This window comes from Symphalangus syndactylus, chromosome 7 (genome assembly GCF_028878055.3).
Source record: "Symphalangus syndactylus isolate Jambi chromosome 7, NHGRI_mSymSyn1-v2.1_pri, whole genome shotgun sequence".
Lineage (NCBI taxonomy): Eukaryota > Metazoa > Chordata > Mammalia > Primates > Hylobatidae > Symphalangus > Symphalangus syndactylus.
This window is the reverse complement of record NC_072429.2, coordinates 11,181,525-11,195,589: the sequence shown is the minus strand read 5'-3', so window position 1 is coordinate 11,195,589 and position 14,065 is coordinate 11,181,525. Positions and strand designations below refer to the sequence as shown.

Here is a 14,065-nt window from a genome sequence, read left to right as displayed (position 1 = left end):
TTTGTTGAAATAAGTATTATTTCATAAATATATGAAGTGACAAACAAGGTAATTAGCTTGATTGAATCGTTCCATAATGTACTTATGAATCAAAACATCATGTTGCATGTTGAACTCCTTTAGTATATACAATAAAAAATAAAATTGAACACAATAAAAAACAAAAAATGGGGTATTATTGATGTAAAAAAAAAGTCATTTCACTTTTAGTTCCATTATGTTTGAATGTTGCTACTCTGGGACTCTTTTTTTTTTTAACCCTTCCCCTCTGCTAAATAGCATCTTCTTAGTTGTTCAAGAGGAGGTTGAATTTTTTTTCTAAATCTTAGCCCCAAAAGAGAATGAAGTGGAGAAAGAAAATAAAGAGTCTGCAGGCAAATTCTCCTTTGACTCCATTCACATAGATATAGGTATAGGTATAAGTGTAGATATAGGCACATTAAAGGTGTATGTGTAGACATAGACATATAGCATTGCACATGCTGTTGGGAGGGCCCAGGACCGCTTAGCCTACAAATTGTGTCTTTTTTCCCCAAGAGAAGGGATCTGGCATTTATTGAATGTCTATTCTGTACCAGGCTCTCTACAAATTTTATCTTACTTCATCCTCATAGTAACCCTCTGAGCTTGGTGTTATCTGTATCTATGGAACAAGGAAACTGATGATCCCAGAGGATAAAAGCTTGCCCAGCACACAGATCCTAAGCCTGTGGCCTTGTGGATTTCTCCCTTCCCCAGTACGTCTCCTCTCTGGTTACTGGTGTTCACGTTTTCTGTTCCGTGCAGCGGCTGGGCCCAGTGATGGTGGGTATGTGATGGATGGCTCTGTTTTAGGACTACGCCGGCTGTGCTGTTCTGGCAGTGGATTAACCAGTCCTTCAATGCTGTCGTCAATTACACCAACAGAAGTGGAGACGCGCCCCTCACTGTCAAGTAAGGCTACGAGATTTGACCACTCTCTGCAGTTCTCCAACCTTCCTTTTATTAAGTGGTGATACTCTCCTATTTAAAAAAGCATATGTGTACACATTTTTATATTGTTCAGAATATTATGTAGCATCTTTTTTTGTAGCTTTTTTTTTTTTTTAAGTGTTTCTTTCTCTCTCTCTCTATCAAGAAAACTGTCTTCTTCCAGCCTGCCTTCTCAGACATTACTCATGGCTTTGGAGGTACTGGTAGGATGATACCTCCTTCTCACCCTGGAGCTCATGGCCCTGTAGAACCTACATGGCAGGCAGCACTGGCCTGGCCTCCAGTAACAGGCTGTTCCCCCATCTACCCTGCCTGAGTCAACAGACACCAACGTTAAAAGTAGAGGAGACAAAGTGTGGTCTCTGCAGAAATCAAGGGGAGACCATGGTGGTGTGACCTTTATATCTGATATGTTTTTAAAATAGCTCATCTGTGGAGTCCAAAAGAAAGCAGTGAGTTTAATTTTTTGTCACCCTGTTAAAAAAAGAATAGGCTCACAAGATTAGTTAACCAAAAATGTTCATTAGCATAATTGTATTACACTTGAAAGAAAAGTGTTTCTCTTTTTTATTACTTAAAATTGCTTTTGACAACCCATATTCTTCTACTATTGTTATATGGAACAAAGGATCTTGAAGTCTGCAACCCAGTGGTGTTTATCGCAATTAAAATTTCTTTTAAAAGAAGAGAGAATTGCTTGGGCTTTATAGTTTTTGGACGATAAGACTTAGTATTTTTATGCAGTTCAGATATCATTTTTTAAATGGCAGCACTTCATTTTTGCTTTCAGTGTGTATATTAATATTTTGAGAAATATTTTTAAGCAAATATGCTCCAAACATTTAGCCCAATATGCATTCCCCTGTATTGATAGCTTCCTGCACACAGCTCCCCTCCTTCCCACGAATACAAAATCTGTATGTTTGTTTATTTATTTATTTTAACCAACTCACTTCAAAGAATACATGTCTACTTTTTTGGAGTTATAGTCAAGACACGTGTGAAGAATCCCATTTTTTATGGATCTGCTTGTTTTTTCTCTAGATTCCCCTATTCGTGGAGTGATAGTGAATGTTGTTTTGTAGACTCTTAATTCTGAATCATGCTCTTTTATGTTTCTCTTTTATTTCTTCAAATAATGTTGCACCAGAGTTTGCTGACATGCCCTCGTCGTCTACATGATACCCTTTTTTCTTTTCAGTGAGTTGGGAACAGCTTACGTTTCTGCAACAACTGGTGCTGTAGCAACAGCTCTAGGACTCAATGCATTGACCAAGGTACTCAGATTTTTATTTCCATAATAAAGCTGCTTAATTTGTTATCACCTTTCTGGCTCTAAATCCCTCTATTATTTCTTAAAATAGTTCAAGTCATATAGCTTTCTTGTTATAGTCCTTATCTTCAGCTGCATATTTTAGTTATATCTTCCGATAAGTTTGGGAAGAGTTGTCACCAATGACACCTACCAGGACTGTGGTCTGTGCCTGACTCTGTGTACGAAGTGCTAAATGTTCACCCATCCTGACAGCCCCCCAGAGGCATTGCAGAGGGCAGTGTGCCTCAGGCCACAGCTCTGAAAAGACTCAAGAGCATCTCTATCTCTCTCTCTCTCTCTCCACTCCAAAGCCCATACACTCCTCCAACCACACTAAACTATGATACCTTAGAAGCTTGCATGGTCCCAGCACACCCACGTGGAAAATATACAAATACTGCTAGGAAAAGATTTGAAAGTATTCTTGGCCTGAGTTTCTATGCAAATAGGACTCTGCATTTTTCAGAGTTTTCAAGAAGAAATAAGTTATTTCCATTCACTAGTGCAGGAAAAATAAGATAAAGCTTTTGAAATTTTCTCCTCTGCAGCATGTGTCACCACTGATAGGACGTTTTGTTCCCTTTGCTGCCGTAGCTGCTGCTAATTGCATTAATATTCCATTAATGAGGCAAAGGTAAGACGAATATGCACTCTTAGTAGGGACGTGTACTTGACAGGAGAGTCTCTTGTAATAATTAGCTTTGTTGAAACTGTCAAATGTTTGTTTTAATACGTATAGGTGAAATTATATGAGATCTTGGATTTCTTTCAAAATACTCTGGAGTTGGGGATGAGAATGGGCATATTGATAAAACAAGCTTAGCCATGAGTTACTGATTATTGAAGCAGACTGAGGAGTGCGGGGAGGGGGCTGATGCTGGAATAGTCTTTCTGTGTCTGTATAATAAAAAATTTAAAAGATATATCTCAAGCTTACATTGAGTTGTGCTTGGGTTGGACAAAGTCTATCCAAAGAAAGTTTATTCTCTAAAATAGATTCCTTTTTTTTTCCTCCAGAATTTTCTTTTGGGGCTTAAAGTACATTATTCTATATCTTTGGAAGTATTGTTTTAGAACTGGCAAAAATTAAAGGAGAAGAAAGAACAACAAAAGCATTTTGGAATGGATAATGAAAAACAGGGGTAACGGTAGAAGTTATACTTAGTGTTAGTAAATGTAGTTAATAAACATACAGTAGGGCCATGTGCGAGTGACTGTTTCCATGTCTGCATATTAAGTTTGTTGACTTAATAATGCTGTGTATTGTATCTGTTTCTCATTTGGAAAGTTGCTCAAATTTGCACATGAGCATAGATTGAAGTTAGCATATCCACCCTTCAAATCGTATTGTTACTGAAAAAGGTACACCCTGTTTTAAAAGTTTACTAGTGTTGTTTTACTTTTATTTCTATCAAAGGAGGATTAAACTTGTCCATGGTATTTAAAAATAGATGTGTCTGCTGGGCGCAGTGGCTCACGCCTGTAATTTCAGCACTTTGGGAGGCCGAGGCGAGTGGATCACCTGAGATCAGGAGTTCAAGACCAGCCTGGCCAACATGGCAAAACCCTGTCTCTACTAAAAATACAAAAATTGGCCAGCACACTGGCACACGCCTGTAGTTCTAGCTACTCGGGAGACTGAGGCAGGAGAATCGCTTTGAACCCGGGAGGTGGAGGTTGCAGTCAGTGGAGATAGCACCACTACACTCCAGCCTGGGCAACAGAGTGAGACTGTAAAAAAAGAAAGAAAAAATAGATGTGTCAGTACCAAAAATGACACTTGAGTGGGTATTTGAATTAAGTAGAGGCTTGATCTTTCCCAACATAGCACTATTTCAAGACGTTTATTGAAGGCATTGGTGGAGCTCTCTGTGTTTTGCTCTGCAGGGAACTCAAAGTTGGCATTCCTGTCACGGATGAGAATGGGAACCGCTTGGGGGAGTCGGCAAACGCTGCGAAACAAGCCATCACGCAAGTTGTCGTGTCCAGAATTCTCATGGCAGCCCCTGGCATGGGTTAGCAGGACTTTGTCATTTATTCCATAAATACAGGTTGAACCAGCATTCATGGATCTGTGAACCAGGAAACAAAGACAAATATCGCACCTCTTAGTGGAAATTGCCTTCCAGTGGGGGTGGCAGAAAATAAGTAAATAAAGTATATAGTATGTGCAGTGGTGATGAGGGCAAGGGGGCAAGGGGGCTAGGGCGTGTGGGTAGGGCAGCCGGGGAAGAGCACTGGATGGAGGTGTGGGAGTGAGCCAAGTGGGTATCGATGATGAATATTCTGGCAGAGGGAACCACAGGCAGGAGTTTGCCTGGTGTGTTGCAGGCATTATGGGTGCAGGTGCAGCTGGGGCACAGTGGGAGGAGTGGGGAGCAGTAGGAAGGGAGTCAGGAGGCCACAGACGGCAGAGCGTGGATGGCAGCCCTGGCATTTCACACTTGGGTTTTAGTCTGAGAGGTAAGAAGCCAGGCAGGGTTTTGAATACAGGAGCAGCACAGTCTGACTTAGGTTTTTTCTGTGTGACTCTGGGTGGTGGGTTGAGAATAGGCTGAAGGAGAACGAGAATGTTCAGTGGAGGCTGCCTCAGTAATCCAGGCAAGAGGCGGTGATGGGCTGGACCAGGGCCATACAGTGGGAATTTGACCAGAAGGAACTGATGGAGCAAATTGGAATGGTTAGAGCAGGTACTGATAAAATGTGTGCCAAGCAACTACTCAGTTTTCCCTAAAGGGACTGGGGTCAGCATGACCAAAAATAGAAAGTCTATATTGTATTTAGTTCTGCTGAGAATCTCTAGTCCACCCTAAGGCTGCTTAGAGCTACCTTCAGACCAGGGGCCTAAAGAAAGTTCTCAGACTGAGAAATCAGAGGGCCTGGGAGTTAGAGTGCTCTTCACAGAAAAAAAACAGAAATTAGTATGTTTAATTTTCATCATCTAAACTGAATGCAAACAGCACTTGGCAATTAAAATGAAGCTCTCCAATGAAGTATATACTTCATCAGCTGCTGTCAAGTCATCCATTAATACTTTTTTGCAGTTTTTAAATTCCTTTTGTCACTGTGACTGCTCATCAGCAGGCAAGGAAGAGCAGGCAACAAAAGTTGAAGAAAAGTGCATGAAGGAAAACTTTGAGGAACAGTATATTCACATTCCAGCAAATTGGGGAAAAACTGCTATTATCTGATTTAACACAGGAGTGCCTTCTTGGTGCCCTGTCTGAGGCTAATGTGTTCTGTAGGGGTGGCTGCACAGCCATGGTCCTGAGACACGGGAAAGCATCCCCGGAGTCCAGGGACCAGCACGTTTATCACTAACCTAAGAGGAGGCTATGGGGCCCACCCCGGTGTGCCTACTGAGCCCTGATTTCCAGATTTGCTGAAATCGAGGTTGCAGCTCCAGCTTCTGCCCTGGGTTTGTTTTGTTGTTGTCGTCGTCGTTGTTTTTGAGACAGGATATTGCCCTGTCCCTCAGGCTGGAGTGCAGTGCTGTGATCATGGCTCACTGCAGCCTCAACTTCTCTGGGCTCAAGTGATCCTCCTACCTCAGCCTCCCAAGTAGCTGGGACTACAGGCATGCGCCACCACACCCAGCTGATTTTTATATATTTTGTAGAAACAGGGTTTTGGCATATTGCCCAATCTGTCTAGAACTCCTGGGCTCAAATGATCCACCTACCCCAGCCTCCCAAAATGTGAGGTTTACAATTGTGAACCGCCATGTCCGGCCCTGGGTTTGCTTTTGATAGTGGTCTTTTCTATTTTGAATTGCCTTACTCCTCTTAGAGTTCAGCCAGCCCAGGCGGACAAATCCATTTCTAGTGATTTGGTTATTTTAAACACTATTTAGTCCCCGGAGAAGAAATACAATCTTTCTGTCCTAGTGCAATTTATAAGAGTAATTGACATATTGAAGTAGTGGATATGACAGTTTAGCCTGATGAAAGTTGTCAGCAAATGAACGAATGCTGTCCACCACATACCCAGTGTTTTACATGCATTATTGTGTCCAATTTCCTCCATTTTATAGAAAAAGAAAACAGAAAGCTGAGGCTCAGAGAAGTTAGGTAACTTCTCCAGGGTCACCCAGCTAGCAAGTGGTCTAGCCCAGCAGTCCCAAACCTTTTTAGCACCAGGGACCCATTTCATGGAAGACAATTTTTTCATGGACCAGGGGTCAGGGGGATGGTTTCAGGATGATTCAAGCACATTAAATGTATTATGCACTTTAGTTCTATTATTATTACATTGTAATATATAATGAAATAATTAGACAACTCACCACCATGTCGAATCAGTGGGAGCCCTGAGCTTGTTTTCCTGCAGCTAGACAGTCCTATCTGGGGGTGATGGGAGACAGTGACAGATCATCAGGCACTAGATTCTCATAAGGAGCGGGCAACCTAGATCCCTTGTATGTGCAGTTCTCAATGGAGTCCAGGCTCCTGTGAGAATGTAATGCGGTGGCTGATCTGACAGGAGGCAGGGCTCAGCCGTAATGCAAGCAATGGGGAGCAGCTGTAAATACAGCTAAAGCTTCGTTCACTTGCCCGCTGCCTTCCTCCTGCTGTGCCTATTCCTAACAGGCCACAGATCCGTACCAGTCCATGGCCCAGGTGTTGGGGCCCCTGGTCTAGCCTGTACGGAAGTAGTTTCTGCCTGACTCCAAGGCAGGATTCTTTACACCGTCCTCCCTGCCTTGTGCCCTTTGTTTTATTAATATAGGAAGAAAAAGTTCCTGATATTTTTATTTTTGCCTACTTAAACTTAAAAGTAAAGTTCTTTCCAAGATTATAAAACTTTCTGGCTGGCAGAGAATGTGATATTACTTTTCAAAAATTTAGAAAATCGGAACAGTTTTCAATTTACTGAATTCAAGTGTAATAATTCAAAGAATTGCTACCAACTGTTTTTACTGTGACAGTGGAAATAGCCTAAAAGTTACAGAAGCTTTCTGTCAAATGGTTGAAAAAAAAAAGTAAGCTGAAAATTGGCATTAAATAAAGATTTAAGTGGATCTATCTTTATTTCCAGCCATCCCTCCATTCATTATGAACACTTTGGAAAAGAAAGCCTTTTTGAAGGTAAGCTGTGGTTCTTTTGTCATTTTCTCAACCCTTTTTATTTCTTTTCAGATTTCAAACTGTACAGACTATTTCCTACCTAAACAGTAAAGAAATTGAAGGCCAGTTTCCTGGGCACTTATGTAAATAAAAAGATGTTCCCAGGAAGATTTTATTTCTAATCTCAGATATTTAAAAAAGCTTTTTGTAAATAAAGACTGCTACTATTGAGAGGTTGTAACTCAGTTACACACACAGTCATCTGTTGGATGCCTGGCTGGGTAAAAATGAAGAGATGATGTGAATTTAGAATGACATGTGTACAAGTCAGTAGTCATCCTATCAGGAATGAAAAAATCATTTGGAGTAGCAGCTTCAGGGGGTCTCAGTTTGGGAACAGTTACCACAGTTCCTCTCAGTGACAAACACTGAACAGAAGACATAGTTGGGCATGTTGCATAAGTTTCTTGCTGTGACAGATGGAAATTTCTGTAGATGTACCCTGGCATTTTCTCATGCGAAGGAGCTGGCAAATGATAAAAGCAGTTAGCCCCATCTTAGCCCACCATTGCCGAATTGTTCCAGGCTGTTACACAATGACAAGATGATTAACTATTGTGTTCTCCCCACTTTCATCTTAAGTTGTGGTTTTTTTAGCTTTGCTTGATATTGTACCCTTTGATCATCATTTGGAAGTGTGCCACCATGCCTACTCTTCCCACCGAAGCCCCCTACCTGCCCCACTCCCCACATGGAAGGGCCCACTGGTTTCAGAACCCCATTGTGAAGGTCCAGAGAGATGATCAGGACAGCTCATGGCTCAGTCCTGGCACCTCACTGGCTACAAGGGGGCCTGGTTGTAGCTGTACTCCTTCAGACCTCAATGAGAGATACTGCTCTGAAAAAGTAATGGCTAAATACCATTAAGGTACCCATACATACCTACCATTCCCCAAGTTCACGGTTGCTGGTATATGTCAGTGTTGCATTTCACCCATGTAGAGAGGACCATAGGACAGAAATGATAGTATAGTCATTGCTAAAATAGACACAGAGGCAGCTTATATTAAAATCCCTACTTTTCCACAATCAAAACACTTTCACACTCTATTGTGAAGGCGGGCTTCACCATGCCTCTTCTGCAAAGGCTGAAGAGGTCACTTCCTTGGCAGCTCATGATGCCCATGCGGTGGTGTTCACCTTGGTTGGCCTTCCGCTTGTTCCCATTGCCCCAGGGCCAGGTGTGCCTCCTCTGCAAGGAGGTACTTCTCTGGGCTTTTACCTTAGAAATGACCAGACTCCTCCGCAAACATGAAACTAATTGAACATTCTGGGCTTTTTTAAACAGTGATGTTTGGGGAGCATTCAGCATGACTCATCCATCCCCCCACGCCTTATCTCTCCCCAAGTGGAGAGCTGGAAAAAAGGCGTCAGCTGTGGGCAGGTGACTCACGGAAATTTTTGCAGTAAACCAAAAAGTTCACCGCCTAAAATCTGGTGCTTCTGTGAACGGTTTTCTTGAAGAATAGTTCCTGTTGTCTCTTTAAACTTGGGTCATTCTTGATGGCACTTTCATTGGGAGTGAAATTGATATGGTTTGGGTCCTATGCTAGTTCTTATTCCTTAAGTTGTAATTCTTTTATATTCCCTTTTATAAAAGTAGACTGCTGTGTCTACTCAGTAGGCTTTCAGGACTGCTAATTGAATGGGAATGTAACATTTATTTGTTCATTCATGTTTTTTTCAGCAGCCCTTTGCTGAATGCTTGTTTATGCCAAGCAATATGGTAGACAACTAGAGTCCCAGAAAGAGGATATGACCCCTGCTCTCAGGGAGCATGTAGCATGGTATGGGGAAGAGGCGCAAGACACATTGTTAAAATACACAGTGTTTAAAGTTTGGGGCACAGAGGGAGCGCATAGGAGGTATCTTACCCAACTGGTGTAGGTGAGCAGAGACTTCTTTGATGAGGACTGGCTGAGGGCCACATGCTCTACAGAAGCTCGGCAAGTACACAGAGCGTGAATTGTTGGAGATTTGTGGATGGTTAGGTTGGCTGGGTTGTAGGCAATGTGTAAGGAATTGACTACACCATATGTAAAAATTAGCTCTCAGTGGTTCATAGAATCTAAATGTAAAAGTCTACAACTATAAAACTTCTAGAAGAAAATACAATAGAACACTAGGGCTAGGCAAAGACTTATTAGACTGCACACAAAAAGCACAGTCCATAAAAGAAAAATTGATAAATTGGACTTCATTGGATTTTTAAAATTCTGTTCTTTAAAACAATATGGAAAATGAAAAGAGAAGAAACAGCATGGGAAAAACTGTTTACAAGGCATGTATGTGATAAAGGACTTGTGTCCAGAATACATAAAGGACCCTCAACACTTAAGCTGGGCAAAAGGTTTGAACAGACACTCTACCAAGTACATACAGTTCTCAAGCACCTAAAAAATGCTTAGTATCTTTAGTCGTTGGGAAATCTAAATTAAAACCACAGGAGCTGCCACTAAACGCCTATTAGAATGTCAAAAACTAAAAAGATTGATCAGAGCAAGTGTTGGTGAGGAAATGGAAGAACTGAAACCCTCCCCACTGCTGGTAAGAATTAATGTGGTACAGTCATGTGAGAAAATAGTGAGGCAGCTTCTTACAAAGTTAAACAGATGCTGCCCTATGATCCAGCCATTTCCTTCCTAGATCTTTACCTAGGAAAAATAGAAGCACGTGTCCATAAAAGACAAATGTTCATAGCAGCTTTATTTGTAATAGCCAAAAACTAGAAACAGCTCAAATGCCAATAAAAGGAAAATGGATAAATAAATACCTTGTGAATACAAGGGAATACTTAGCAATAAAAAGTAACAAACTAATGCTACACACAACATGAAGGAGTCTCAAAGTAATTACACAAAAGAACAGATACTGTATGTCGAGTCCTAGAGAATGCAAACTAATATCTAGTGACAGAAAGATGAGAGGTTGCCATATAATGGGATGCAGGGTTTATGGAAGAGCGAGGAACTGCAAAGTGGTACAAGGAACAAGAAAAACATTCGGGGTGGTGAATAGTTTCATTATTTTGATTGTGTTTATGGCTTCACAGCCACATATGTATGTCAGAACTTACACACATTAAATATGGGCAGTTGTATGTCAATAAAGCTATTAGGAAAAGATCACTGGGGAGAAAGAATTTAGAGTCATTAACTTTTGAGGAGATTTTTGCTTTTTTTTTTTTTTTTGAGACCGAGTCTTGCTCTGTCACCAGGCTGGAGTGCAATGACACAACCTCGGCTCACTGCAAACTCCGCCTCCCGGGTTCAAGCGATTCTCCTGCCTCAGCCTCCCGAGTAGCTGGAACTACAGGCATGTACCACCATGCCTAGCTAATTTTTGTATTTTTAAGAGAGACGGGGTTTCATCATGTTAGCCAGGATGGTCTCGATCTCTTGACCTTGTGATCCGCCTGCCTCAGCCTCCCAAAGTGTTGGGATTACAGGCATGAGCCACCATACCCAGCCTAACTTTTAAGCTTTTTACTTCATTGACTATATATATGTACATATGAATATATATATGTGTATATATATATATATATATATACACACACACACATATATATGTATTTATATATCTTTTAAACATACAATTACTCTCTTTAATTCGTTTGGACTTTTCATCTAAACATCCTCTGTTTGCACAGTCCTGTTAGGTAAGATATGTTCCTACCTTGAGAAATGTTGTGAATATCTAGTGAAACACCAAACATCCTCAGCTGACTAATGTAGTATCAGACTCTAGTTGTGAGGTAGGGGTGAATAAGGCAGGATGGGGTGCTGGGGTAGGAGCTGGAAGAAGACATGGCATCAGGTTGGGTTTTGCAGGATACTGAAATTGTCTAGGAGCCTTGTCTGTGTGAGGAGCCTTTCCATCAAAACCCTCTGCATGAGCCACAGTCAGCACGTAGTTTGCACATGCCCACCTCCAAGGTGGCACACAGCTGCTCTCTTTTGGGTAACAGGTTAGCCCAGTTTGCTGCAGACCAGAGTCTACTTACAATGAGGAGGCTGCTCTCACAGGGTCAAGTTCATCCATGCACAGGCTCTCACTAAGTACTATGTTTACTCTCCCATCACCAAATCTGTCCTGGCCCAGATGTCACCTGGCTAGGAAGTGCTGGGGAGTATTTAGCATCTCCTTATGACAATCCTTCATCATCAAACAGAGACAGTTGCCAAAGATAGTGTTTTCCTTTTCATTCTATCTTTTGAGGAGAGGGGCCCCTCTGTGTAACCTGTGAGGACCAGTTTCCTTGATGATGCTTCTCCCTTCCTCTCTAATGCATCCCTTTCCCCCCTTATGCCAACCCTCCTGATGAACCTTTTCTCCAGAGTAGTCTCTTTGGGGACAAGGGTACGCCTCCCGTGCACGTTGTCTTCTAACAGCTTGTGTTGACTCCTCACTAAGCTGGCTGATTTCATTACAACCAGCTCACACCTTGGTTGCAGTGATTTCTGTGGCCTTATTTATATAACCATATATCTCATCACTCTTTATATTGTGTATTTAAGTACCACTCCGTTTTTAAAACTAAAAATCTAACAGCATTTATTCTCCAGAAGACCAACCAACTTGTTCATTTCCATTAAAAAAAAAAAAGTGTGACTAGCAAGAATGTTTTATGCCAGAAATAGTTTTAACCATACTGACAGCAACTAAAACCAAGAAAGACGAGGTGCAAAGTAGGGTGAGGGATGGTAAGCATTTGTTGGGTTTCTGATATGTTCCAGCCAACATACTAGGTGCTTTATGAATGTGATCTGGCATATCTTCATCCACACACTTTTAGGAAGCTGTTAATGATGTTCATTTTGTACCATAACAAGGAAACGGAAGCTTGGAGAGGCTAGGCTCTGCCTGTGGTTCCCCACAGTCGGGAACTAACCAGAAAGGTGGAGACTTGAGACCTTGGCCCCAGGCTATCCTACCTCCCCAGCCAGGGGATTCATTAGAATTAAATGGCAGCTACTTCTCCACCTCCATTATATACCCAAGCAGTGCTCAGATTAAATGGGCGACTGGGGGAAAAAATAGAAGCTACTTGATCTTTGCGTGTGTGCTGATTTACAGATCAAAGAAGGCTACAGGAAGTTAGGCTGACACCCTTGTTGCAGCGTTTCCCCCAAATTTCACTAACCACATTCTATCTGGATCTTGAAATGTGGCGAGAGGTTCCTTCCAGTTAATCAGAAGAAATTGCCTCCAAGACCCTGTATAAAAAGTATTCAAAGTCATTTATTTCTCAACACAGAGGTTCCCATGGATGAGTGCACCCATTCAAGTTGGGTTAGTTGGCTTCTGGTGAGTAGAAATTACTTTTACATAATTAATTTCTTTTTAAAATATAAATACACAGCGTATGAAAGGTGACTGGGTAATATGGGATATAAATTTTGAAAATGAGGCCATCTCAGAACGTCTGGAATGCATGGCCCCAAATAATTAAATAGAAGTAAACTGTCTTTAGAGAAACCTACAACATGGGGGCTATTCATGTGATTCTTTTTTAAATTGTTATCTCTGTGACTTTTTCATTATTTTGGCAATCCTAGGTAATAAAACTTACACAAACAGGACTTATTTTTGTTAGACAACACAGAACGTAATGCTCTGAAGAAAGAAGGGATTGTTATAAAAGTAAAATAGAAAAATAGGCTGAAAAATTAACCATTTAAAATGGTCTTTTTTTTGTATTTTTTTTAAGTTTGGTGTTTGCTACACCCCTGTGTTGTGCCCTGTTTCCTCAGAAAAGGTATGTATTTGTTATTCTTTAGAATAATCATGAGTTTTAATCCTAAAAACCAATTGAAGGCACAGGTGCCATTATTCCATTTCATTGGCAGGGAAGTTGAGACTCAAAAGATACTGAAGCCAGGATCCCTTAAAAGGAAGGGATGGAGGCAGAAATCAAACCCACATCTGTCTAATTTCAGATGTACCCAGCTCTTTTCTACCCCCTTCCATTAAATTTGAAAATGCTTTATTCTTTTGTAGGAATCAGATAAACTCTGATGCAAGTTTGCTTTTATGAAAATTTAAAATATGGTCCAATCCACTGGCAAATGCATCTGTAATACAGATATGATAGGATGCAAGTTCCACCTCCAGGGACAGCAATTATATGCACTTAGCTTAGGTGGTTGGTATATTTGCTTCCCTTCTTCCCACTTACTTTTTTGCCTTAAAAGCTTTCTTGTGCATGCCTTTCATCGCAAACTGCCCTTGAATCCTGCTTTTGATGTGAGAACAGGACTAACTGGCATTAAATCGGCATTTTCTACATCAGGTCTCCAGCCTGCTCTTGACCTGACACCAACACACAAAGCAGCAGCATTTTGTTGTCTGTCATTTTCTGTAAGTGTTACCAGGCCCCTTTGCCTTGGTAATACCCTCTCCTTTGTGGGCCGGTAGGTCCCGAACATACGGTCTTTAATCCCCTAGCCTTGCAGAGTTGGTTGTGGATGAGGTGTTCTGTTCTAGAACAATGCTGTCAGATCCCTCTACCTGATCTTGAACTCCACCTTGTATCTGCTCTCCCACTGTGTCTCCGACCCTGCTGTTCTTGAATAGAAATTTAAGCCTCATGGACGGGAGCCCTTCATCACCTTGGGGCCTACTGAGGAGCCCGCCTTGAAGAGGGCAG

At 41.5% G+C, this 14,065-nt stretch overlaps 1 protein-coding gene across 4 annotated transcripts in view; it reads left to right on the top strand.

Moving 5' to 3' along the window:
* Positions 1-14,065, top strand: part of SFXN1 (sideroflexin 1) — a 52,398-nt gene that overhangs the window by 33,099 nt on the left and 5,234 nt on the right. For 3 of the 4 annotated variants that reach the window (XM_063642602.1, XM_055285200.2, XM_063642603.1), the window contains 7 exons: positions 835-933; positions 2,174-2,249; positions 2,836-2,921; positions 4,175-4,302; positions 7,325-7,374; positions 12,674-12,723; positions 13,127-13,174. In XM_063642602.1, the coding sequence (XP_063498672.1) occupies positions 835-933; positions 2,174-2,249; positions 2,836-2,921; positions 4,175-4,302; positions 7,325-7,374; positions 12,674-12,723; positions 13,127-13,174 (537 nt within the window). The remainder of the gene's footprint in view (positions 1-834; positions 934-2,173; positions 2,250-2,835; positions 2,922-4,174; positions 4,303-7,324; positions 7,375-12,673; positions 12,724-13,126; positions 13,175-14,065) is intronic. The other variant, XM_063642604.1, reaches the window with a different exon arrangement.